The sequence below is a fragment of the Drosophila nasuta genome, chromosome 2R (assembly GCF_023558535.2).
Source record: "Drosophila nasuta strain 15112-1781.00 chromosome 2R, ASM2355853v1, whole genome shotgun sequence".
In the NCBI taxonomy this organism is placed as follows: Eukaryota; Metazoa; Arthropoda; class Insecta; order Diptera; family Drosophilidae; genus Drosophila; species Drosophila nasuta.
The window spans coordinates 20,689,750-20,716,310 of record NC_083456.1 but is presented as its reverse complement, the minus strand read 5'-3'; the positions used below and the strand labels follow the sequence as shown (position 1 = coordinate 20,716,310).

Genomic DNA, 26,561 nt, shown 5'->3' with positions numbered 1-26,561 from the left:
AAAAAAAAAAAACGAAGAACTCTACAAGCATCTCAAATGCAAGGATTTCACTTTGTCAGGCACCGCATTAGCACACAAATTAAATTGCTTTGCGACAGGCGAATGACAGCAGGGAATGAGTATGACATGATGTTATCTGAGTATCACATTAAAATAATGAGAAGCAAGACAAGAAATAATAATAAGTTAAACTGAAATACACTTAAGCCGAAATTGCGATCAAGTTTAAACTGAGATAATCATTTCTTTGCAATTGATAAGTCTAATAAGTTCGCGTAAATAAATGTGAAATCAACGACCTGTGCTTAATGAGTTTCCGCGATAGTTTTTGTGTACTTTTACTCACACTAAATATTGCATTTATCTTGATTAGTCGCATGCATTTTTTATGCAGTTAATTGAGCGGAAGGACGACAGAAAACGAAGAAGAAGAAGAAGAATTGATTTGCTTATTCAGTCGAAGGCTGCAACGTCAATATTAAGTGAATGGACAGTCACGGTAATAAATCTATTTCCCATGGCTTACACATACAGCTTCATTGGCATTTGCCAATGCCATAAAAAATGTACACGGTTTTTGGTATTGATCTGAGCTGAGCTGGGATGAACGGAACTGAGGGTCAATTCCACTTATAGCCAACGCAGCAAATAGGACAACACATTAATTCAAATTAAATCTGCTTAATTTAAGCAGACGCGATAAAGGACAATGGGAGAAACATGGCCAAGCTTAGCGTCATCATTTCTGATTACGTATACGTCACGTTGCCATACTTAATTTACTTCACTTACTCAGCAGCATGACAACGTTGTGCGTTGTAGAGCAATTAAATGTGCCCAAGTGAATGCAACAAATTTCACAGAGAATTTCGTTAAAATGCTTCTTAGAGTACGACTTCCGATTCAGTGGCCACTGAAATTGTTTCATTCCCGACTACCAAGTATTTTATATGTATTCGCAAATGACTATCCAAAAAACTAAAGTTCGCATTACACTGTGCAGCCGAACGTGATGAGATTTAATAAAATTATGTAAATGTCTCTCTCTCTTTGAAATGTCGGTTTTCTGTGTTCAGCCAATCGAAGAAAGCAGCAGCAAACTTTAAAGTGAATTGAACATTTAAAGCATTCGGTTTGAGTTCTCAACACGTTGCTGACTAGTGTAATTGACACCTGCTTGGTTGCAGTTGGTTGGCTGCCCGGGTACCATGGATATGCGTGGAATGTGATGAATGTGATGCGTAGTAGCTCTGAAGCAAGCCGAACACTCAATGCGAATTGCGAGTTTGCGACTTGCGATTTGCGCGTGTTTTCTGTTTTGTTCCACAAATTGCATATAATGGCAATTTGTTGCTTCGCACTAGCTGAGACTCAGACTCTGATTCCGACAGAGATTCGCTGAGGCATTTGTGCAATGGCAAGCGGTTTTTGCCAACTGAAGAGGGCGACGGAAGAAGGAAGATATGTATGAGCTGGGGGAGAACAGACACTTGTATGTGAGAGTCGTAAGTATACGCAAAAAAATAGAAAAGAGAAAGATACAGATACAGAGATGAAACCAGATAAAAGCCATTTGAAAACTATTACGCCCATGAGATTCATTCAAGTAGTGCGGCATTTATAACTCAAATGTTTGCTGCCTAAAAACGGCAAGAGAATGATACAGGGGAAGTGCAGTCAAAGTTGAACTGTGAAGCAGCAAAAAGGATGTGCCAAGCATCAGTGTTGAGCAATGCAAGGAAAAGAGAAATGTTTGCTGCAAAAGGACAAGCATTAGTGGCTTTAACTGTGAGTAATACTCAATTAAATGGCGAGATTTCTGCAAGACTTGAGCTTGCTGTGGCAACTTGCAACACTTTAACAATGCTTCGCATCACTGACAACGACAATGACAACGGCAACGAGAGAGAGTGAGAGAGGACAACACAAAAATGGCAAACACAAAATGGCGTACTCAATGCTTCCCTTTTTATTAGAATGTGTCCATGGAGACGTGGGCGCCTGGCATTGTCTGGTCTTGGGTTTTTACTCTTCGCATCCGTATCCGTATCTGTATCTCAGTGTGTGTAGTTTGTTACACATTTCTTAGCACGTACTTATCTCTCTAGACCAGCCCCAACAACAGTAACAACAGTAACAGCAGCAACGGCAACAGCAGCAGCGACAACTTGAACAGCAACACTTGAAACAACAATAAAAAGCTTGAGTAACTACAACAACACAGCTCCACATCCCAGCATTGCCATAAAACTTGAAGCCCTGTGGGAAAGGAAGTCGTTGCATTGGCCTGACAAAAGAGCTATGCCTACATTTGGGAGACATCTGAAAGCTCGCAATGATTCCAGCATATAATAATGTTTATAATATGTATATAAAGTGAAACTCGGCAATTTTGGTTGTGGCAACGATTTCAACTTATCTCACATAATCAAAATGATGTGCAAATATCGATGCTGACTAAGCAATCTGATTTTGCCCTTTAAAGATTTAACTTTAGCATATAATTAGCCTATCATCAAGTCCATATTTATATTTATTAATAGACTTCCAAATATCTACCAGCGTTGTTTGTTTTGCTATGTTAATTAAGTCAACAATTGAAATGTAATTTCATTGTAGAGAAATCATTTTATTACCAAAACTGTAATTGCTCTAATGCTACTGTTTCGCTTCAAGCATTCAATGAATTTAATTTGAAGCAGCTTTTTTCTACACATTTTTTTTTGTTTGTTCGTATCTCAAAGCTGCAGCTGCTTCAGTTCATTTTGTTGGTTTCAACGTACACAGCAAAAGGAAATTAGCAACTAATTAATTTTCTTATTAAAACAGGACAAATAACCGGCGGCAACATTTTGGCTTTCTCTCCCTCCCCTTCCCTTTCTCTCTCTCTCACACACTGGGAGAGTTTAAAGTGCTTTGCGGTTTTGACCAAGAATATATTGGTTGCTTTCAATTGCACACACACACACGCCCAATAAGAGAAATACACACAGTTAGTCATTGCTTTATTTGCACGATCCACAAATTTATTTATTCATGTTTTTCGTTGTTGTTTTTCGAAGCGCTTTCCCGAGCTCAGAAAGCGAACCCCGACAACCAGCTGCGATGCCAACTAATGCAGAAATTTATTGTGACTTTTGGCACTGCCGGCAACAGCTGCTGCACATTATGTGTGTGACTATGCTAGCAACTTTTTAACTTGCAACGAAACCCTAACCTCCAACCCAAAACCCAACTCGATCCCATTTTGGGAACCCTCTGCGGAGGGGAGGGACTGACTACACACAAAAAAAGAAAAGGAAAACAACAGACACACACATGTGTCTCCTGCTCAGTTTTATCTGGTGCACTGCACGCGGCACATTTGCATAGTTCGTGCAACAGCAGTAGCATCAGAAGCTCCTCTTTTTATTTCAGTTTTATTTTATTTCATTTTATTAATGTGGAAAATGTAATTTCAGGCACTTGTCTTCCCCAAGGGTTTCAGTTGGGACACGATACTTGCGTCCCAAAAAATTGGCATGTGGAAAATTGCTTGCCTAGATGCAAAAATAATTTGCGGGCAGGCTTTGAAATTCAATAAGAGGTCAAAACTAGAACCAAATGTGTCAAGCTGCGAACAAGTTAGATACAATTTTAATTAGCAACAAAAAGAAACAACAACAAAACTGAAAAGTTTGAGAGTAAAAGAGTCTGTCAATCAGCAGAAGATTTACGATCTGCTTTAAATTCAGCAAAATAAACGGATTATTTAATTCCAATTAAAATGCATAAAGTTTTGCAAAATTTGTCAATGGATTTTGCTGGTCGGACATTTATCATCATATCGTTTACAAATTGTTGTTTATTGCAAGTCAGGATAAATCAGCCATGTTTAGATAAATACAATAAATGGCACTGCTGAAGCAGTTTTGCTCCGGTTTCATTTCATTTGCATTTGCATTTGCATTTGTCACGCTCGTTACGAGTTTCTTAATTCCCATTAGTCGACCGTAATTCGATATGTTATGGCAGTCACGTGACTGAAAAGTTCTCGTACTCGCACTTATGCCATTTGCACAGTACAACTGAAGATGAGCCACTGGCTGTATAGCATTCATTCAACAGCAACAACAAGAAAAACAGTTGAGAGCTGAAGTGGAAACGGATGCTTACGAGCTTACAACGAGCAAACTTTCCCACTTGGAAAATTGTATATTCTTTAAACTAATGCACACACAAACACACACACACACACAGCTGCTTCTTTCAGGAGCAAAGAACAGAGAAAACTCATAAATAGCATAGAAATACTACGGTATGAAAACTGAGCCAACTTTTAGTTTTACTTGGCAGCAGACAGCAGACAGCACTACATAAATACTATGGGATAAAATTACTTTAAGCTCAATCCTTTGGGTCATCCACTCTCTTAAGCACTCTTCTAAAGCACAAATCCAGAGTCAAGTTCTTAGGCCAATTAAATATTTAAAATTACTGCAGTTGTTCTAGACGAAATATACAAAAAAAAAGACTTCCCTAGTTGAATGCGTTTGTTGATTAAGTTTGATTTGAAGAAGTTAAAAATAATAAACCAGAGATACAGAAATGAATTTCAATGGAAATGAAACCAGTGAGCAAATAGTTCACATTAATTCAATGAATTCAAACCATTCTAATTCACTTGGCACCATAAATAAATAAACTCATAGATGCTCTGCTTTGCAATGTGTTGCATACGTAATTAGAAAATGAATTATTGAAATCATTTCAAATGTCAGCATATCAATTTCATTTTTAAGCATAAGATCGTCATCTCAATTCAATTGATTATTTATAGATTTTTGCAGTCTATGCTGTAAATAAATATCAAGTATTTTGAGGGTATTTACTAATCGTATGCCCACAACTATCAGCAGCTGCTTAAAGAGTTTTCCCTTAAGCACAATTCTGAGCTTGGTAAAATTTTACACCATGTGGCTGGCGGCCTTCTTATTATTACTATTACTATTATTATTATTATTATTGTTGTATGTGGGGTTGGGGGGGTAGCTACTTTTGTGTTTGCCAGCTAAGGAAGTGGCCGTGGCCGTGTGGCAGCCACAGCAGCGGCACTTTTTCATAATCTTTTGCATTTTATGGTCGTGCGGTGGCAAACAACACAAAAGTCGGCAGCTAAAATTCAAATGAATAGTAAATTGGATGCAGTGAGTAAAGTGGGCGCAGCGACTGGGAGTGGGAGTGGGCGTGGTAAAGAAGGAGGACGTCGGTGTGCTACGGAAACAGCTGTTTCCGTTACAGCAACTTTTGACCTAAAGCCCGCTCTCAGTGGCAACCTCCAGCTCCAGCTCAAACTCTTGCCTCATTGCCAACCAAAAAACGCGTTCAGCGAAATTATTATTACATTTTATGCGAATTCAACGAGTTTTTTGTGTGGGTCGACAACAACAATTCGGGTGGTGATAATAGAGAAGAGAAGGAGAACACATTTGCATGCCTCGCATATGCGGCGTTGTCTGCGTCTTTGGCCTCAGTTCTTGGTAAGGTAATTTCCGCTGCTCAGTTTGCTTAATTAACGTAAACAAATAAAACAACAAAAAATATTCGCATAAATTTGGCAAAACAAGAACTTAACGATACCCTATACATAGGAACTTTATTAGGGAATATTATTTTAAGTAGAGTGTAACAACTATATGAATAATATGTATTTGAAGTAATTGAGCTACATTTCATTCTCTTATCCACAATTCAAATTAGAGAGTAATCTGTAGTTCATCAAAAGCTCTGCAGTCTTTTCTTCCGTGTGTCCTTTTCCATGACAGCCACGGAAGTTAATATTTTCGCAATTTGCGCTCGGCTTTAATTAAAACCAAACTCTGCGATGCGCTTCCAGTGCAAAATTAATGAACGAAGGCGTTTAAAAAAAAACGCGCACACCACAACAAACAACACAAAATTTCGACTCGGTCTGGCAACGCCGGACGCGGCCGGATGGCAATTCTGGCTAATTCTGTATGCGCCGCACACAAATCTTGTCATTATTAACCCAACACAAAACAATGCAAAAAACAAGTAAGAAATCTACAGTCGAGTGTGCTCGACTTTGATGTACCCGCTTTCCATTTTAATAAAAGCTAAACAGTGCGGTTTATTCTTGAAATATAGCACATAATATACCGCAAAAAATACAACAATACCATATTTTGTATATAAATGAAGTACCACATTCTAAATATACCATAGAGGTCAAAATATACCAAAGCGTTACTTGCAATACAAAAGCCTTTTTTAGATAACTTCTACAATTTTTATCGCAACCAAACATAGGAATCACAAAAACTATATAAATAATTGTAAAATATGTTAAAAAAATCGAATCTAGCTTCAATATTACGCTTGATATTCAAATTGGAAACAAACATGATCTGCGTAAGAAAATAATGATATCTACATATAACTCTTAAAATCTAAGTGTTCATTCAGACGCACAGACGGACGAAGATGACGGCTAAATCATCTTGCCTGTTGACGCTGATCAAGAATATCTATATTTTATAGGGTCGGAGATGCCTCCTAATATCTTTTACATACATTTCATTCCGGCATAAATTTATAATACCCTTCTAACCTACATATAAGTAGAGTATAGAAAACGGCAACAGTGGAGAAGAGAATACGTCTGCTTTTTGCTCGTTTGATTTGCTCCATTAATTTTGAGTGGTTTGGTGTGTCTGCCCGTTGGTCGTTGTTCTTTCAGTTGTCCATCGCATTCGCGGTTTGTCCTTTTGGAGCCTTTGGAAGTTACTCGTCGCCGACGCTCGTTAAACTTCTGTGACAAGCGCTTCGGCGGCGGGTTCGCTGTTTGCTTGTTGATTTGTGTGGCGCTTTTCTGGATGATTAAGTCATCCATCAGAGACAGCATTAGGCGCAGCGGCCAACGCCATCTCTTCTTTTTTTCTTTCCTTCTTTTTTTTAATGATGCGCAGCGTTGCGGGCGGCCGCATTTACAAAATAATTAGAGGCCTGTGCCTGCTAATGCCCCTTGGGGTAAGTCCTGACACCCCTGCAGACACACTCCCCCCGCACTTCCCTCGCACTGTATTAACTGAAGCCATTTTGCAATTAAAAAGTTTTTCTGTCTTGCTCTCGTCTCAGAGCCATTTCGACATTGTCATCATTACGCAATTTGAGCAGCTATGTGCGACGCGTCGTATGCGTAATATGTCAATGATTGGACACTTTACGTTGACACGGATACGTGCAATACCTTTGGGGGCGCCAACAAACGTAACTTTTTGTAGCAAAATTGAAAGACACTCATTTGCACTTGAGTATTGCCCAAAGCATTTTCAAACGGCAGTTGACCCAAGGAAATGCCAAGAAAAGCTTCGAGTGAAGAATTCCCACCTGAAAGGTAATTTTTAAGTAGTTTCGTTGCGACTTTGACATGCCTGACGTGGCAAATGAAATAACTTAATTGGAAATTTGTTTGCACAAACTGGCTTCATACTGCATGCAAGTGAACATTCCATAAACATTTGTAATAATTAAAAACTGTATAATTTCTGTTGTTCCAGGAATTTCATTTCAATTTAATCAAAATTAATCTTATTAAAATTCCAACTTCTTTTTCTCATTACAAAGCGAAATCTCAGTTTTAGGCAGAAATGTAATTTAAAAATTTGCCAAAGAGATTTCTTTTCACAATTAAAAAGAAAACTTAGTTTTATGTAGAAATTTAATTTAAAAATAGGCAATGGAAAATCTTTGTAATCATAGAAAATATGCTTCAAGAAAAAACTTTGCAATTGTGAAAATTTGTGAAAATTCGTGGAAAATATCGTGCCTACAGCTGGAAAAGTTGAACAAAAGAGAAAAATGTTGCACGGCAAAAAGGATTATGGCACGTACGTGTGCCACACGGCTTCCGGGCGTTGCACGTAGCCAGCGGGCGCAGTTAGGCAAGGGCGTGCAACTATTTCTCAGAGTGTGCTGGTGTGTGTGTGCTGGCTGGTGTGTGTGTGTGTGTGTGTGTGTGTGTGTGCTGTTGTTGGCTGGTATTAATTTCTTGCTGCTTGTTGATTCCCGAGCACATTCTTATTGCTGTCGCTGTTGTTGTCTCGGACGTGTTTGCGGCAGTTTGTTGTATTGTCTTGTTTGTTCATTTGTATCTGTTGTCTGTGTATGTGCGAGTGTGTGTGTGTGTGTCGTTGTCCTGTTTTCATTATTAATACGTTGCCTGCTTTTGTTTACGACACTTTTGCACTTTTTGTTCGTCATCTTTGCAAAGTTCTCGTTCTCGTGCTGCTGACACAAATTATTCTTGTTGACACATAAAAATTGTTAACCCTTTTTCTGTTTTTTTTTTTTTCATTTTTTTTTTGTTGCCTGTTGCCAAAATGAAAAATGACAATAGATGATAAAATGCGCTTAGTTTTTTGTTGTTATTCACGCTACGTGTTTTGGACATTTTGTTGTATTTTTTTTGTGGGCGTGCGACATTGATGAATATGGGTCAAATTGCAGTGCAATTTACTCCAACATCTGGCAAAAACTGAATAAATATTTGGCCAGCTGTGCCAGAAAGTTTTGCTGAACACCGAACGATGCCTCCTCGATACACGCCCACTTTTATTATGCAATTAACGCATTATAATTGCATTTTAATTGTACTTTTATATTGCCAATAAATTTGACATTATTTAAATGCTGCACGTTTTTCCGACACATTTCCGAAAAACTTTTTTCTGCAGTCGCGTTTTCCGCTCTAACGCCGCCGTCGCCGCTGCCTCATCAGCTCATTTGGCTAATAGAGTTTAGCAGTGGGCGCTAATGAAGCATAGTTGGGAGATTGGAAGCAGCTTCAATTAGTCCTACTTTCTGCGCCCGTTTAACTCCCGGCTCGCTGGCCATTAAAACTAATGGCAGTTGGCTGCGTCCAATGCCCTGAAAGCAAAACGCCCAGTCAACAAGCCAACCAGGCAACCAAGTCGATGAGCCGACCAAGCTGACCAACCATACAGTCGGATATATCATTTGACCAACAAGCCAAATAGCCAAAAACCCAGTGCACACACACACACAACCGAAATAAAACATAAAAAATATAGTACGTATAAGATGGAAAAAAGAGAGTGGGGAAAGAGCAAAGTTTTTGGCTCGCATGTTGGCAAAACCTGCGGTCACAAAAGAGCTGTAAATTAAAATTTACTCGACATGAAATTGAAGCGCCACAGCGCTGCGTGGCGCTCTTTTGCTCACTCTACTGTACTCTACTCTCTACTCAGCAGAGAGCTCAGCTCAGTAGGAAAAAACAACTTTTTTCGTACTCTTTTATACCCTACACACCCAGTGAAAATGCGCGAAACAAAGAGTTTAATATATAGGAAACTGTTTTTAAAGTTTTCCATATTTTACAAAATATAAATATAAATTAACCATTTTAAGAAGAAAGTAAATCTTATTTTATATGAATTTACATACATTTTGCACTTAAGAGCCACACTGCATATAGCATTAAAACTTCACACAAAATGACACACAACAAAAAATATATAAAAACTGTAAAAAACTATATGACTTTATGCATTTTTGCACTTAACGGCCACTTTTTATTTAGCATTAAAATTCATATAGAAAATGACACTCAACAAAAAATATATAAATATTATGAATAAGTTAAACTTCTTCCTCACTTTTACGTATTTTGTACTTAACAGCCACATTGCATTTAGCATTAGAATTCAGACAAAAGGACACACAAAAAATAACTAGAAAAAAGCAAAGATAATACGAAAGAGTCTTTTCACTACTCACAGCCAGCTTGTGCATACTCAGTTGAGGCCGCTAAGTGAGATACAAAACTGCTGCTAGGTATCTCATTGTGCTTCACACGTGAGGAAAAACACTTTTACTTTTTTTCAGTTGCATTTGCTTTGCCATTTCCGGCTGATGCCCGAGAGGACGAGGTGCGGCAGTGGGATCAGTAGACCGAGGCGGGGAAAGAGGCGCATTCAATGTTGCATTCAAAGGCGCTGTAACAAATATTGAAATGCATATGACTCCAAGCCTCCCCCTCCCAAAAAAAGGAGAAAAAATGAATATGGAATATGGTAAGCATAATGGAGCATTAAGTATCTTTAGTGTGGACAAGAAAAAATACAATACGTAATATTTTAAAAGCATGTACGCATTGTGAAATTATTTTACATATACGCAATCTTTTAAGTATGACACAGCAAAATAAATATTATCAGTACTGATTGGTGGTAAATGCAAAAAGAGTGTATGAATAAATAATCTGAAATTGCACAATATGCAGACCTATAAATGCATCTAAAGAAAACATAAAAGGAGATGCATTTTTTTCTCCTTTCAAATATTATGCAATCAATTAAATTTACAATTTAAATTCAAGTTCCTTGAGAGCGGCAATAAATTGATTGCACGTTTCCGAATGTTTCAATTTAACTGGCTGAGCGCGTGCACTCAAATTCGAATTCAAATTCCAGGCATCTCATTAGAAACCGCATTGCACTCGGCCCCAACTATGAGCATAGCTCATCTGGAATTCGTGGCAGTCGAGCAACCTGTTTGGACGGCCTGGCTATGGCAATGGCAATGGCGATGGCGATTGGATTGGAGAACCGTCCGCTGCTTTTATATGTATGCATTTCGACTGCTGTTCGTTTGCAGCTCGTTCAACATCAAGCTTCTTTTTTTCTTCTTTTTGTTGCTGAGTTTGTGTGTGTTTTTTGTGCCGTTTTTCAGCTGGTTGTGTTTGCGGCTACTGCCCAACGGGCTCGTATTTTACGTGGTTAAAGTTTTACGCTACGGCAGACTGACAGGCAAAGGCAAAGCAGATTTACCAGGCCCCGCCCTTGCCCCCTTGGTCGTCCCCATCAAGCCTCGTCCGGACGCATGGCACGCGCACAGATTAAGCGCCCAAAATGCTGCAGCTTTTGCGTGGTTTGAAGCAGCAAGCAGAAAGGGAACAACGACAACAACAACAACAACAAAGTCACATAAAATGTGCCCATAAAAAGAGAGAAATTAGGAAACCAATGCGACAGCATTTTGTTTCAATCAATTATCTCGCTGACTCTTTTTTTTTATTTTGTATTCGAAGCCACAATTTGCCTATAAACGGCAATTTCCGCAGCGATTATTCAATGCTACAAAAAAAAAAGCAAAACTGCAAATAAAACATAAATATGTACAGGGTAGTACATTTTTTAGCAATAGCAATTAAAACGAGTGCGCCAGGCATCAATCAACAGAACTTGATTAGGAAATACCATATAGCAATTGGAATTTAGGGGGCGAAATAGAAACTTAGTTAGATCCCGATGCAGTGAACAAAAAATATGGATAAAATGCTAGCATAAATTTCAAATTGAATTTTTCAGAGCAAGGCTGAAGATCGAAACATAACAAGAATAGATAAAACAAGAAAGCTACAGTCGAGTGTGCTCAACTGTGAGATACTCGCTACCCATTTTGAATAAAAGCTAAATATTCTGGTATTCGGAAGTGAGCGTGGCAAAAATTTGAAACAAACTTGATCTGCGTGCAAACATAACAAATGCTGTCGAAAAAATTATAGCTCTATATCTTACAGTCTCTGAGATCTAGGTATTCATACGTACAGACGAACAGACAGACGGAAATGGCTAGATCGTCTCGGCTATTGATGCTGATCAAGAATATATATACTTTATAGGGTCGGACATGCCTCTTTCTACCTGTTACATACATTTCCTGCCGGCACAAAGTTATAATACCCTTCTACCCTATGGGTAGCGGGTATAAAAATGTAAATACAAAAAACATAAATTCTAGCTTGCATCATTTTAACTAATTGTAATTAATAGAAAAATTTCATTCATATTAAATCAATCATAAATAAACATGCTAACAAACTCTAATAAATACAAAAAGTGAATAATCTAAGTTATTAAATAATAAATAGACTTGCCAGTATGTGTCAAACATGTTACCTAACAAATTGTCTTTTACGTCAGATGTTAAGCATCATTCTAACAAATTGTAATAAATATAAAATTTCGATTTACATTAAGCATATGTCCATATATAGATTACCATGTTTATAAAAAGTTTTCATAACTATGAATAGTTGAAATATTTAAGTTATTTAGTAATATATAGTTTATCCAATAACTGTCAAACATGTTTACCTAGTTTATGTGCCTTTTTTTGGAAAATATTTTTTTACAAATATTTTGCTCATCTGACACGCCCGATTTGTGTATGCGATGGTAGTTTATTTAACAATTTTGTTTTTATAGCAAATATTTATGCCCAATGTCTGTCAACTTGACTGCAGTTTATTTATCAAAGGGACAGGCAGCTGTTGGTTGTCGGCTGCCACGCCCAAACGCCCCCCACGGATTAGACGGATTTATCGCGTACAGACAAATAAATAGTAGTTTCAGCGCAACAACATTTTTCCCATAGGAGCAGATTCTATGGCATAAACCGTATTATCAAGCGCAAAATATGCATCTAAAAAATGTTCAAATTCTCCCAAAAATATTTGCATAAAAAATGATTGTTTTCTTTTTAAATACATAGTTGCCGCATTAGCAGTGTTCAGTTGCTAGGTGTTAAATGGCTATATCAAATATGCTATAAATAAATATTATATTAAGAGCATGGAATTAAATAAAAAATTTGGTTGTATCAACATGTCAATTAAATAAGGCAATCCACACCAAAAAATTAAGAATTTAATTTGTATGTCGAATTCAAATTGCAGCACACTTAATCAGTGTCATTTGTTAATGTTGATGGGGTTCTTTACCTTTACTTAGCTTAACTTAAAGGGTACTAAATAAGCTACAGTTTAATACAACTTGGTAATAATGAATTTACATCGGAGTTTTTATCCACGTTGGCTCGCCCCACGTGCCCCCGCTTGCTCCACATGGGGCGCAGAAGGATTGGTAAATGAAATTTTGTAATTTGTCCACATCCCGACAAACACATGTGACGAATGTCGAAATACTCAGATGACATGTTGCGAGTTAATTGAATTGTTGTTTTGTTTCGTTTCGTTTTGTTTTGTTTGGCCAATTAAAGCGACAACTGCTGACATAAGCTGCGTATTGGTTATTGATTTCTTTCCTCTAATAAAACTTTTGAGAATCTCAACACACATTATCTATCTAAACTGCGATAAGAATAGTTTACGAATTATAAGAATTACATGTATTTTTTTTTAATAGTCCTTTATTTAAGTTTATATAGTTTCTTGAGTCGAAGAACATTGGGCAGTTAAATACACTATGCCTTATTAACATCGGAAACAAACGCTATATCATTTTTCTTAGATAATATCAAAATTTCAAATTTCAGACAATGTTGATGATTATGATACCGAAATGCCCAATTCGTTTACAGTATCAGACAATGATTTTTGTAAAAACATACATATTTCATGATTTTTCTGTCAAGTTTATTTTGACAAATTATTTATAACGAATTAAACTTAATACTAAATGTCCATCAACGATGGATAGCGTAGATATTATGTTTTAGCTGATAACAAAATTCAAAATTAGTTTACACAATGCGTAAAATGAAAATTCGTTTTGTAAATGCTTAATATAATACCGCATAATACGCAACTTTTTCTAGACATGTATAAAATATAATGCTCTTAACCGGCAATTCTCCAAATTGTGCAAAATGTAATGCTTTTCTCCTATGCAATCTTATACTAAACAAAATTGGAATACATAAGATTCGCTTACAACTCTTTCGCGTTGGGATGCAGCTGACTGCAGCTCGGCTGCTCATCGCTTTGCTGCTGCTCTACGGCTCCCTCGCTAAGATTAATAGACGCTTCAACCATATACTGAGAGTTGGACGCAATGCTCTCCTCGTAGTTCATAGCGTCTGGGGAGTAAAGGGGGGCAGCTCCCATTTCGCCCACTTGTCCCACGTAATCATCTTCATCGTTGTCGCTGTCGTAGAGATATTCTTGACCACCCAAATCGATGAGCACGCGACGTAAATAACGCAGTTCTTCTTGAGCACGTGACACTTTGCGTTCCAGCGCTTTCATTTGGGACTGCGGAATTAGGGGACATCCGATGGTATGCAAAATTTCCAATTGAGGATCGATGGGCAGCGGTTTGAGATCAACAAGTTGCTGCAATATTTCCAATAGCCGCGGCAGTACTCCGTGTTCATTAAGATATTTTGTATATTTCTCCTCTCGTGCCAACATTTTTTATTTTATTGTAGTTTGGCAAAAACGCGTGTTAATACAATTACTAGAAATTTAGCAATCGCACGAAATGGAAAATAACTGTAAAAGTTAATGGCGCCAGTGATACGCAATTTCTGGTATTACAAAAAGCGGTTGGCAGCTCTCATTGAAAAGCAGTGTTTGACAACGCTACAACTACGCATCCACTGAATATTTAATATATTTATATTTATAATGCTGAAAATATTTAAGATAATTATTAATAGAAATAACAAATGCAATTAATTATTCATAATTTAATATATTTTAAATAATTTTATGTATGCATTTTCTTCTAATCATTTAGAAAACAGTGTGGCAGTAAATTAAGAAGATACAATAGCTCTTCACTCGCTCGCGGAAATGGTATACTTTGGCATACAATAAAAATATATAAAAGCCAACGGTATATTTGTCATTAAAATATACGGTCACTCTGTTGTGAAATATAGTGAATCGTGCGAGTTGTTTTATTTGTCGAATTTGTTATTTAATTAAAAATCGAGCAGTGACAAATACAAAATTAGCGCTTAACCAAGTGAATCCACTATCAGAATGTCTTTTTCGTTTGGCACACCAACAACGAACGCCGCCACAGCACCCGCAACAGGCGGCTTTAGTTTTGGCGCGCGACCCGCAACCAGCGCCCCGCCCCCCGCCTTTGGAGCAGCAACAGCTACATCGAGTCTAGCCGGAGCAGCTACCGCTGCCATCGGAGGAGCAGCACCCAATTTCAGTTTCAATGCGGGGCAAGTTGGTGCAGCGCCCACGCTCAGCTTTGGTTCACCAGCAGCAACTGCAGCTGCTCCAGCGTCGACTGGACTCGCGTTGCCTGCCTTTGGCAGTACCACAGCAGCGGCAGCGCCCGCTTTCGGAGCACCTGCCGCGGCACCGGCGTTTGGAGCAGCAGCGCCCGCCTTTGGCGCCACAGGAGCTCCTGCTTTTGGTGCAACAACTGCAGCGCCTGCTTTTGGTGCAGCAACTGCTGCGCCTGCTTTCGGTGCAGCAACTGCAGCGCCTGCTTTCGGTGCACCGGCCACATCAACGGCTTTCGGTGCGCCTGCAGCTGCGCCCGCCTTTGGCACAACGGCTGTGGCACCGGCTTTCGGCGCAACTACAGCGGCGCCCGCTTTCGGAGCTCCTGCAGCTAGCTCAGCATTTGGAGCGCCGGCTCCCGCGTTTGGCACCGCAACTGCCACCGTAGCGCCTTCATTTAGCTTCTCTACGCCGGCAACAAGCGCACCAACCACAGCACCGCCCGCCTTTGGTGCGACAGCCATGCCAACACTGGGCACTGCTGCTGGTGTCGGTGCATTCTCCTTTAACAAACCCCAAGCAACAACGGCGGCTAGCTTGAACTTCAATACAACCACAACGACAGCAACAGCGCAGCCTTTTAATGCCAGCCTGCGTCTGGGTGGCACCAACACGCTAGCAGCAGCTCCCGCTAGTGGTGGCATCTTTGGCAAACCGCTGACAACTGGCGCTCAGCCGGCGGCAGCGGCGCCAGCATTTGTTGGTCTCGGCGGCATCGATGTGAGTGCAACGCAGCCGAAGCTGGGCGACAACAAGCAGGACGGCATCAAGGTAAGTTGTATTCGTAACAAATGAGTTTGTCAAAATATAATCCATATAACTAACAATGAACTCAACTAAAATCGTCTCATTGCCCCAACAGATTAAGGAAACACAAGTACCCGATGAGATTGTCAAGACAGTGGACGCACTCAAGGCACATATCAAGCAGCAGAAAACCATTTCCTCGGACATTGGACGCACCTCGACCTCGAAGCTAAGCAACGTGAGTCACGAGATCACCAATCTGCGTTGGCTGCTGCAAAACGTGGCCAATACGGTGGATGCCAACAATCGGCAGATCAAACAGCTGCGCAGCGAAACAGCCAAGGCTATTCAATCACTGGAGATGGCGCAGCGCACACAGGACACTCCTGCTGGTCTGCAGTTTGAGAACAGCGCACCCTTCCAGTACTTTCAGTGCCTGGTGGCCAAGTACGAGGAGGATCTGATAGCATTCCGGCAGCAAATCGCGCTAACCGAGAGTCACATGCATGCTTTGGCAAACCCACAAAGTGTTTCACCCGAAGATCTGAAGCGCGGCTTTCGACAAATCAATGAATCATTTGTCTCACTGGCTGGGCGACAGCATGAGCTGCATCAGCGCGTAGAGGAACAGAAGGAGCACTATTTAAATCTGCGACGCTATCGACTGCGCGATGCCACCAATGTGTTTGCCAGCATCGATAATCCGCCTGAGCCGTTGAACGAACCACAGCGCATTAGTAGCGGTCCGACGCCCTTCTCCAACATCTCGGCCATTAGTACACTAAATAAAAGCTATGCATCTGCTTCTGCGGCAACGTCGGCCAATGCAACCGCCTCCAAATCGATGGATAGATGGTAATCTCGACAATCTATTGCCATGGATAGTTTTTAGTTGTTTTATGCAAAGGAAATGCCAATAAAGTTATTATTCATGCGATTCCTCACATTTATAATTGTGATTGTGATTAGATAGAAAGAGGAATCTTTGATCCTTCTAGAAAATGCAAGCCATTTCTAAGTATTTATATAGAATAGAATATATTTCAACCCAATTGATATCAAGCTGTTGACCAACAACAAATGCAGCTCTTGAATGCAGCCGTCTTATTTCTTGACCACTTGGATGACATCCTCGTCGGCCATCACATGGGCAATACCCACACGCTGTGGCGAGTATTTCGTTGATGTGCCCCAGACCAAAGCGTATTTGAATTGCGCAGCCAGAGTTCTGTGAATGGCATGGCAAACATGCTCCACGCTGACGCCCTGCACAAAGGAAATATGAATTAGATGAACAGTTACCTAATTATTTCAACTTACCTTCCGCAAGATTAAACCATCATCAAAGTCTGGCGGTGCACCAGGCTTCTTAGTGTACACACGAATCAGTTGTAGAGCCTCCCAGAGTGCCTCCAGCATGTAATCCAAGTTCAACTTCATGTTACAGCTGACGACAATGGAGTGCGGCTGTTTGGCCAGCCGATCCACCTCCTCAATGGAGATCTGATCAATCTTATTATACACATACAAACAAGGCAGATAGACGCGATTGGCCGTGACTACATCAATGAACTCATCCTCTGTGCAATCCTCACGGAACAAAACCTCAGCATTGAAAATCTTAAATGAATGCAGAATCATTTGCACCATTTTCTCGCTGCAGCGCGTCAAGGCGCAGGTCGAATTGAAGCTGAGGCCGCCGCCCTTTTTCTGTTTGAAGTAAATGTTTGGTTTCCTTTTATTCAGCCTTATGCCCACAGATTCCAACTCCCTTTCGAGCAACTCCCGATGAACATTCGGCTTCGTGGCATCCAACATCATCAGTACCAAATCCGCAGTACGTGCCACGGCGATAACCTGACGACCACGACCCTTGCCCTGGGCGGCACCTTCAATGATACCCGGCAAATCGAGCAGCTGTATGTTGGCTCCTTGGTACTCGATGACACCGGGAATACAGGTGAGCGTGGTGAACTCGTAGTTGGCTAAGAAGTACAAGGTTAGAGAGGTATTTGTAGAGTATAGCTCTCGACTCACCTGCTTCCGACTCCGTTTTCGTTAGTGTGGATAACATTGTGGACTTGCCCACACTGGGGAATCCAATGAGCGCGACTCGCGCATCTCCGCTTTTGAGCACATCAAAGCCCTCGCCCTTTTCGCCTTTCTTTGACGGTTCCAACAGCTGCGAGCGATATTTTGCCAATTTAGCCTTCAGCAGACCCAAATGATATTCAGTGGCTGCAGCAAATACAAATAGAAAACTCAAGTCAAGTGAATTCTAACCCTAAATTCCGATGCCAACATTGCGAATTGTGACGCCGTGTTGTCTGCGCCGGTTTTTGTTGCAGCCAATTTGCTCACCTTTGTTCTTTTGCGTGCGTGCAATTTCACGCTCAATCTCAGCAATCTTCTCTAGAATGCCCATGCTGTTGTTTGTGTGTGTCGTGGATGGAACAGCATTAAGTTAATAACAAATATTCGGGAAGCTATTTTGCACTTGTTGTTGTTTTAAAGTAGTGCCGAGCCATGGAACAGCGTGACCGCATTCCGCGTTGCCAAATATACGTAATTCAGTTGCACATTATACTGAAATATGCTCAACCTATATTAATACAAGCTGGTTACTCTTGGTGAAGTAGCTTGCAAGTTTCAAAATAATATAGTAAGTTTTATAAATATTTTCACAAAATAAAATTAAAAAAAAATAATATTTTTTAAAAGATTAAAAACAAACATTCGCATGCCTGCTTCAAACTGACCGCATTTCCGCAAAATAAACAAAAATACTAGAGATTTGATTGTTTGTATATTTGCTGTATATTTCCAGTTGCGGTCATGCTGCATTCAAATATTTAAAAAGAGTGAATACAAAATACGCATTGTTAAGTTTAATATTTAATTGTAATTAAAAATTCATAAAATATACACAAATACACACATGTAAATACTGTTACAATTACGCGAAACAGCCACAGACAATAATGACGATCGATTAATTACAATAGGTGTGAATAGAGTAGAGAGGAGGATAGAGTTAGTTCGTTTTTTGCTTTGTTTTCAAGTGTTTTGTTTTGTTTTGTGTTTAATTGGCATAAAAGCCAATACCATCGTTGCCCATAAACTCAGTCCAACGTTGTGCATCAATGTGATCCAGCTCCGAACACACCTCGCCCGGCTGCAGTGAGCGACAGCTACATGTTATGCTAATCCTAGTGATGATCAATTGGGATTCATATTTTGGCAACGCGGGATCCGCGTCCACGAGACGCTCACTCAGGCACTGCTTGAGAAATTGCTTGCGCAGCACACGCAAATTATCGGCGGTATAGCCTGTCACACAAATACCGTAAATATAGTTATAGATTTATATACAGTTACAGAAATTAATAACTCACTTTTGTAGGCGCTTATTTTCTCCTCGACGCAGCTTAGATCCTGCGGCGAGAATAACGGTGGATACGCCTCAGATTCGCGTATGTTGAGCACAAAGACAAAGTCCAGCGTAGAGCTGACATTACTAAGCGCCTTGAGCAGCACACCTGTCGATGAAATGGAAGCCAAATACCAATCAGCAGGCGATGGAACCTCTGGCGTCGCAGTCACATCCTCTCCAGCATTGTTATCTAAAGTGGAAGCACTGCTACTGCTACTGGTGGCAGGCTCATTGCGACGCTGTCGCTTGCGACGACGGCGACTGGAACTGGTGACCGCGGCAGCTGCTTCTGCAGCACGCTCTTGTGCCTCATTGTCTAGCTCCAGATCCCACAAACTAAGTGGCGATTGAGCCGACAGCGGTTGACTAGTGGTGCTTGTGCTGCTCGTGGTCGTAGTCGAGTCCAGCGTATCGCTGCGCACATCACGATTGTTGCCACTAGGATATTTGCTGCGCAAGTGAATCGGACGATCGTTTTGCTCAGAGACCTGTGGCAGCTCATCGTTATAGACCAGCTCGTACTCCTCGGGCAAGCGCATGGGATTTGGATTCTCAGCTGGCAGCTGCAGCGGCTCATAGTCCTTCTGTAATGTAAGCTTAATTACTTATTCTTTATAATTTCATGAGTATAACTTACAAATTCCTTGTAGGGCTCCTTGATGTAGCCACCTGCAAAAGCAGGCAACTCATTGTCCGCATCCGCTTCCGGCAACAATTCTGGCAATGTGTGCTTGTGATGCTTCACATGCTTCACTGGCAACTGCTGCTGCTGTTGCAATTGCTGCTGTTCGACTGCATCATTGGCACCAACAACTTGACGCAGCAGCTGCTCCCGATTTGCCAGCAGTTTCTTAAGCAGCTTGGGATGCTTCAGTGGCGACTGTTTACCCGTTGCTGCGGGCCTTTGTGTGCGATTCAGCTGCACCTCCAAGTCATCGGTGCTAAATAGCACAGCACCCGGTGGCTCAATGTGCCGGGCAATAGCATAGAGCTTGAGCACTGTGGATTCGTTATAACGCAGGCGACAGGTGTCCGCTCGAGCCTGTAAAATAATGTCACTGTCGGGCACAAACTCGTAGGCATCGCGTGCATTGGGTTTGTTGCGACACTGCAGCTGCCAGTGCAAAAAGAAGTCGCCGCCAAAGCTCTGGGAAATGGAGACGCCACCCAACAGACTGCTAGCACCGCCTGCATCTGTCATCATGGCATTGAGCAGCGGCTGTCCGGTGTTGCCATCGAGGATGGTGGTCTGCGAATAGTAATAGACGGGAAAGCCTGGTCCCGTGTTGTACTTGACCATGAAATCGGTGACGTTGTCGTGATTGAAATGCCCCGGGACAATGGCGCTAACGCATTCGCTCGCCGGGAATGTATAGTTCCACATCATGCTGTAGTTGCGACCATCATAGGCATAGACGCTACTATTGAAGGCAGCCACAACCACATCCGTAACGCCATCACCATTGATATCAGTTAATACTGCGGGCACCATCAAACCCGAACGCTGCTGTTGATGCAAGGGCGTGAAGTGCTTCTCGCTGGTGTGCGCCATCAACGACAGCAGACGCAGACTGTAGATGCCGCCCGGTGTATTCTGACCACCGGTGATCATTAACAGCAGCTCAGTGCCATCGCCCTTGGTCAGCAGCTGGATGGGCACAAACATCTCTTCGCGATGTGGCGTCGGTATACTGCGAATCACTTTGCCCGTCTTGCCTGAGATGAGCTTGATGTGGCCAGCTTTGGACTCTTCACGCTCCTCCAGATGGGCAGCTATAATCTCGGGCACCTCATCGCCGTCCAAGTCACGCAGCACATTGATCGTATAGAGATCCATAACAATGGGTGAATTTGTCTCCACCTCGAGCTCATGGAAAGTCCAGATAACCTGGCCAGTGCGTCCATTGATGGCATAGATCATCTGCAAATACAAATTGTATTGAAAATTGAGTCCTTTTATGAGTCTCTCGCTAACTTACGCCCAGTCTGCCGGCCGCCAAGCAATCCATGCCACCGTCGCGATCAATGTCTGCATTGCAGTGCAGCGAAAACACATTCGCCACGCTCCATGATTGCCACAGAATGCTGCCATCACGACCATTGAGCGCCACAACGCCACCCTCGCAGGGTACATCGTCACCCTGCTGCGCGGACTTGCAACGCGGCAGTGGAATGCCCTCGTAGTGTATGTTATCATCGACGCCATAGCCAAAGATGACATCCTTGATGCCATCGCCATTCAGATCAGCCGCTCTCAACGGACTCTCGCTGTTCATTCTGGGCATGCTGCGTGTCCAGAGTTTCTGCACCCGAATCTGTGTGCAGGGCACAAATTCACTGCCCATGGAGCTGCCATAACTGATCTGAGCTGTGGCCAATGCGCCCAACTGTTCGCCACGATTCCACCAATGATGTATATTCTGTATGGGCGATGGGAACAGCGTCAACATCAAGGCCGCCAAGCTGAGCAGCGCACAGAGAACAGTCAATGCAGCGAGCACGTAGCAAAAGGACTCCCAGCATCTGCAGCAGCGACGCCGTTTGTGCTGCTTCATAATGGGCGTGGAGCTGCTGCCCGATCCGGAGCTGTGCTTGCGACGTGGCGCCATCAAGGGACGCTTCAGACCCTGCTCCTCGCTGCGCTGTAATTGCAAGCAATACATCGAGTTAGGGAAAGTTCAACTAGGTCTCAAAAAGCAATAAATCTTTTTGTTTACACTAATCAAATTGCAATTCAATAAATCAAGAGAATTGAGAAATATTTTTGATGAATAACAAAGTAAATTTAAAATTGTCAAAATGTGAAGCAATAAAACTTATAGAAAATTGACCAAGTTATCATAAAATGCAAGTTTGAAAAAAGTGTAAAACAAATATAATTAACACTATCAAAGGAAATTTTGAATGAAATAATAATTAGTTTAAGTTTCCAAATTTCAATTGCAATTCATAAAGAACGAATGGCAATGAATGTAAATGAATGAATATAACGACATTCATTTATTCGCAAAGAGTGGAATTCGTATGCGGCATCGATTTTAAATTAAAGAAAACTTTTATCAACTCCCTTAATTAATGCAGCATATTTTCTCGCAGTTACAATGAAAGGAATAATGATTTCCCACGAACATAATATTGAATATGCATTAAATTGTGACTCACTTTGGCGGATCTGGCGTCCTTAATGAATACCTCATCGTCGACATCATCGCTTATGTCCTCATCAATCGAAGAGTCCCGTATGGCGATGCGCTTGGATGGCACATATGGTCGCAGTTTGATCATCTTGGGCCACGCGTCCAAATTCTCGGCGCCCGGCGCCTCTGCCTTTATGCCAAGCGCCGCCTATAATGTGCGTTATTAATTGTTATTTTTAATGCAAACACCACAAATTTTTGGTTTAATGCATTTTCTTTGCGTCTCCTTTGGGATGTTGTGTGTGTGTTTTGCAGCACGAAATGCAGTTCAACGATGCGCGTCTCCTGGCTGTGTAAAAATCAATAACGACGTCACGATGCTGCCAGTGCTCAGCTGGCCCGATGGCAACGAGTCTGCGCAGTTGCCCGCTTGCGATTCACCCCCTCAGCACCCTGCTGGAGACACCCCCTTGTTGCCGACAACCACCCAAAGTTTATATCAGAATGAACCGCACACGTGTTTTTTCTGTTTTTTTTTTTTTCGGAGGGGGCCGAACTGGCGGCTACAGGTTTGTTTATCAACAATGGCGACAATGACGCAGCAATCGTCTCCACCTGAGCGCTCTCTCTCTCACTCTCTTACTCTCTCTCTCGGTGTGGCAACTGTTGCTTGCCTTGGCCACCGGCATCCCTCCCCCAAATGTACAACCCACTGGCAATTCGCCCAAGTTCCTAATGTGGTGTGGAACGAATCCCGCAGCGCATAAACTTCCTTATTAACCATTTCGAACGGCAGTTCAATGGCCTCAGTTGGCGCTTTTCATGAATGAACCGAGCGAGTCTCGATGTCTGGAGTGGAGTTTCTCCGCTTAGGGGTTGACTGTTGCTTCTTGTTGCTTTCTTCAATGCCTTGCAACTTTCCATTCAACACACTTCCGCAATATGTTTATGTGGGTCACAGTTTTGTTTTTGCTTCTGCTGCTGCTTGACAACGCATGTTTCCACATGACTTTTGTGTTTTGTGTGGCGCGCTTATTAATTTTTGAATAGATTATGTTTGTCGCACGCATGAAGTGTAGCTCTAGATCTGTGCAGATTGGCTGCTCTATAAATATCGCATTAATATTACGGTGCAGCATTCTTAGAAGTGCTTAAATTATCTTAACGCGACCTTCACTTGTTTTTATAGATCTTTCCTTGACGTCACACAAAGGCATCATATTTTAAATGTGAATTCAGAATTTATTTTTGCGAAATTTCAATGACGTAATGCTTGTAAAAAGTTATATACAACAACAACAACAACAATAACAATTATTACAAAATTACAACTATTCAAGTTAAAAGCGTGGCAAACCTTTACGTTTCGCTTGCAATGCCCACGTTTTTCACTCCTCGTTGCCGCCTTGCTGCCATCAGCAGAAACTTGAGAGCACCACTTAGGCCGAGGCAGAGGGTGGCACTGGATAAAGGGGCGGAGATTGAAAAGCGTGTGCACTACGAGACTCTCACAGCCCCACCAAGTACTTAGGTCAGGTCCAAAAGCAGCGCCAAGCTCGACTGCATTCGAATAAACTATAGAAAAATCAGCGGCTTTTTATAGCAGACCAACTGCTAAGGGGCGGAGGGATGAAGGATGGGGCGAGAATCTACGGCAACTTACTTAAGTGTGTTATTATCGCATCAGAGATAATTTAATAACGATGCTGATGACGAGTTCTTCTACTCGTTGCTGTTGTTGCAGTTGTTGTTGTTGTTGTGGTTGCTGCTGCTGTTGCGGCAACGGAAGGCCAAAGGATGTGTTGCTGAAGTGTTGCGGCAAAGGCGTTGAGTGCTTGTAGCTTGTGCTTGTGGGCGTGCCCAAAAGGCCGCATTCTCAGGCATCATCACCGAAGGATGAGGAATCGAATATACAATACTCTCGTGTGTGGTGTGTGTACAGTCAGTGTACAGACAACATTTAATATATACAGCTGAGCTGCTTCAAGGTTGCAGATTGCCTTGTCCTCCAACCAGGTGGCGACAAGGCGCGATGCGTTTTAATTATAGCTTCACTAAGGGACTGTGCTCCGCTTGAATTGGCGTGTTTTTGGTAACTCAATTAGATGCATTCCATAAAAAGCGAAAATATTTTATGCATATAGTGTAGGTCATGAAAAAGAATAACTTTCACGAATTTTGTAAGATGGATTTGTACGTGTTTTTTCTGTGTAAACTCGATTGATATTTTCTAAGATTCTAATTATTTTCCATTAATTTACATATGGGCAATTCTCAAAGAAAGGTAAACCACGACCGAAAAAAAAAATCTTCACATTCATCGTATTTTTTTGTATAATGTCATAAAGAAATATCCAAATTTTCATAATACAATGGATCCGTAGCATATCTCCGTTGTTTTTATAAAAAAATTTGCCTGCAAACTGAAAAAATGTAATTTTTTCACTTTTAGCTCCTTTTGTATGCATTTTTTTGATTAATTATTTCACAAGAAAATCATAAGATATGTTTGCATTTTTTCTACCAAATCTCTTAATAGCAATCCAATAATAAGATAAAAATTGCAAAGTGAGCGAAAAAATGTTCAATTAACTGTTTATTTTTATTTTGCTTCTTATCTATGTTCAAATCGTACGTTCGCGACCAAAAACATCATTTTATTGTAATTGCTCCGCAATAAGTGCAAGCAGGTGAATGAAACTTCTCGTGTTAAGTGATTTTGGTATATATATTAAAAATATAAAAAATCGTTGGGGTTACTCAAACCAATCTTTTTTTATTGATTGTCAAAGTAGCGTACGTTCGCGACCTTACCTATAAGCATATGTCGATTTTTACTAGCGTCGCATGGATTTAAAAAAAAAAATTTTTTTTTTGTTTTTGTTTTTGAAAACTATGTCGTTTGCAGTTACTTATTACTTGTTAGTTATTACTTATTATTTATTACATATTTTTCTTGCTATTAATAAATTTCAGTACAAATTTCATATTTAATAAAAATTTATTTTTTTTGCTTTTAAATGTTATTAGACACATTAAATTGAGTTTGTTTTGTTTGTTTGTTTTGTTTTTATGAAATATGAAGTTATTAATAAAAAAAAGTTGTGGTAAAATAAAAATTTTATTAATAAAACAACATGGAAAAATCGTACGTTCGCGACCGTACGTTCGCGACCGGAACTTAATTAAATTAAAAATAAATAAATGGAGATATTTTCTTGGGAGTAGACTTAATAGAAAGCTACATGATTCTACTTTGTAAGTAAAGTTATTTTTTTAAAATATTCCGCCTCAATTCGCAGAGTTTTGCATTTTACTGTATTAAGCCAAAGTCGACTTCCATTTTGCGTACGTTCGCGACCGCATGTTTTTTGACAATATTTTGAAAATTAAAAATCGATAAGCCCCATAATTTACACTAACCAAAGAGCTAAACAAATGCTATCGAAGAGTAAAAAAAAAGTTTCAGGAAACGTTTGTTTTCGATTTTATTTTTCTAATTTATCTCGTACGAACGTACGTTCGCGACTTTGAGAAATGCCCATATGTATATTTGTTTGTTCCAATTTGCGTTACTTTTATTATGAATTATTCTTCCTACTAAGGGCAAGTGCTATATGTGTTGGTTATTCGTGTTTCGTATTTCCTCAGATTGTTTTTATTAACTTTTCATGTATTTGTTTGTTACTATTAACTTGACTCTTGATATTCAAATTTTTGAAGTTGTTCAATTCTTAATTATTATTTATGTATAATTTAATATCTATTTTATATTCTCCCCAAAGACTTTACTCTCTTCATTACATCGCTTCATATTCGACGTTTTTGGACACGTTTTGCTCACAATCTGGCTGGATTATCAGAGGATTGACCGTCATTAGTTGCCATTTGGCATTTTCGTTTATCCCTGGCCAATGCAATGCAAGTGCAGCAAAATGTTGGCATTGTTGCTGCTGCTGCGGCAAGTCGACCCTTGGGAGGCACTTCAGAAGTTGTTAGCTTGTTAGTCGTCGCTTCGAAACAAGCCAATTGATTGGAAAAACTACAGAAACGTTTTCAGTTTTTCACGCTAGAAATTCGTTCGTTACACTTCAGCGAATCAATAAGCGAATGCGGCACTGCTGAAATCTCGCTAAAAGTAGGGGGCAGGATCGGGAGGAGCGGAGACGAG

General features: G+C 40.7%; 4 protein-coding genes across 5 annotated transcripts; 1 reads left to right on the top strand and 3 right to left on the bottom strand.

Moving 5' to 3' along the window:
- Positions 1–13,220: 13,220 nt before the first annotated feature.
- Positions 13,221–14,328, bottom strand: LOC132786990 (uncharacterized). Its single transcript, XM_060793806.1, has one exon. The coding sequence runs from the start codon at positions 14,234–14,236 to the stop codon at positions 13,754–13,756; it is 483 nt and encodes a 160-aa protein (XP_060649789.1). The 5' UTR covers positions 14,237–14,328; the 3' UTR covers positions 13,221–13,753.
- Positions 14,329–14,686: 358 nt separating this feature from the next.
- Positions 14,687–16,766, top strand: LOC132784494 (nuclear pore complex protein Nup58). The gene is made up of 2 exons (XM_060790145.1): positions 14,687–15,844; positions 15,936–16,766. The coding sequence occupies exons 1-2, from the start codon at positions 14,813–14,815 to the stop codon at positions 16,677–16,679; spliced, it is 1,776 nt and encodes a 591-aa protein (XP_060646128.1). The 5' UTR covers positions 14,687–14,812; the 3' UTR covers positions 16,680–16,766.
- Positions 16,767–16,841: 75 nt separating this feature from the next.
- LOC132784495 (developmentally-regulated GTP-binding protein 2) lies at positions 16,842–18,363 on the bottom strand. The gene is made up of 4 exons (XM_060790147.1): positions 18,182–18,363; positions 17,858–18,058; positions 17,141–17,805; positions 16,842–17,086 (listed from the first exon to the last, which is right to left on the bottom strand). The coding sequence occupies exons 1-4, from the start codon at positions 18,243–18,245 to the stop codon at positions 16,925–16,927; spliced, it is 1,092 nt and encodes a 363-aa protein (XP_060646130.1). The 5' UTR covers positions 18,246–18,363; the 3' UTR covers positions 16,842–16,924.
- Positions 18,364–18,902: 539 nt separating this feature from the next.
- On the bottom strand, positions 18,903–22,742 carry LOC132784493 (uncharacterized). Of its 2 annotated transcripts, none has more exons than XM_060790144.1 (5): positions 22,416–22,742; positions 21,233–21,895; positions 19,891–21,174; positions 19,216–19,834; positions 18,903–19,150 (listed from the first exon to the last, which is right to left on the bottom strand). In XM_060790144.1, the coding sequence occupies exons 1-5, from the start codon at positions 22,536–22,538 to the stop codon at positions 18,903–18,905; spliced, it is 2,937 nt and encodes a 978-aa protein (XP_060646127.1). In that variant the 5' UTR covers positions 22,539–22,742. The 2 variants fall into 2 exon arrangements, with proteins under 2 accessions (XP_060646127.1, XP_060646126.1); XM_060790143.1 differs by having other exon boundaries at positions 19,216–19,837; positions 22,416–22,741.
- Positions 22,743–26,561: the final 3,819 nt, after the last annotated feature.

What these genes read in the sequence shown, in the direction of transcription:
- LOC132786990 (XM_060793806.1), bottom strand. Translation starts at nt 14,236, where the DNA reads ATGTTGGCACGAGAGGAGAAATATACAAAATATCTTAATGAACACGGA.
- LOC132784494 (XM_060790145.1), top strand. Translation starts at nt 14,813, where the DNA reads ATGTCTTTTTCGTTTGGCACACCAACAACGAACGCCGCCACAGCACCC. An exon ending in ACAAGCAGGACGGCATCAAG is followed by an intron (nt 15,845 to 15,935) that starts GTAAGTTGTATT and finishes TTGCCCCAACAG; the next exon opens with ATTAAGGAAACACAAGTACC.
- LOC132784495 (XM_060790147.1), bottom strand. Translation starts at nt 18,245, where the DNA reads ATGGGCATTCTAGAGAAGATTGCTGAGATTGAGCGTGAAATTGCACGC. An exon ending in GAAAACGGAGTCGGAAGCAG is followed by an intron (nt 17,806 to 17,857) that starts GTGAGTCGAGAG and finishes TGTACTTCTTAG; the next exon opens with CCAACTACGAGTTCACCACG. An exon ending in ATGGTTTAATCTTGCGGAAG is followed by an intron (nt 17,087 to 17,140) that starts GTAAGTTGAAAT and finishes TCCTTTGTGCAG; the next exon opens with GGCGTCAGCGTGGAGCATGT.
- LOC132784493 (XM_060790143.1), bottom strand. Translation starts at nt 22,538, where the DNA reads ATGATCAAACTGCGACCATATGTGCCATCCAAGCGCATCGCCATACGG. An exon ending in AGGACGCCAGATCCGCCAAA is followed by an intron (nt 21,896 to 22,415) that starts GTGAGTCACAAT and finishes TTGCAATTACAG; the next exon opens with CGCAGCGAGGAGCAGGGTCT. An exon ending in AGGAGCCCTACAAGGAATTT is followed by an intron (nt 19,838 to 19,890) that starts GTAAGTTATACT and finishes CTTACATTACAG; the next exon opens with AAGGACTATGAGCCGCTGCA.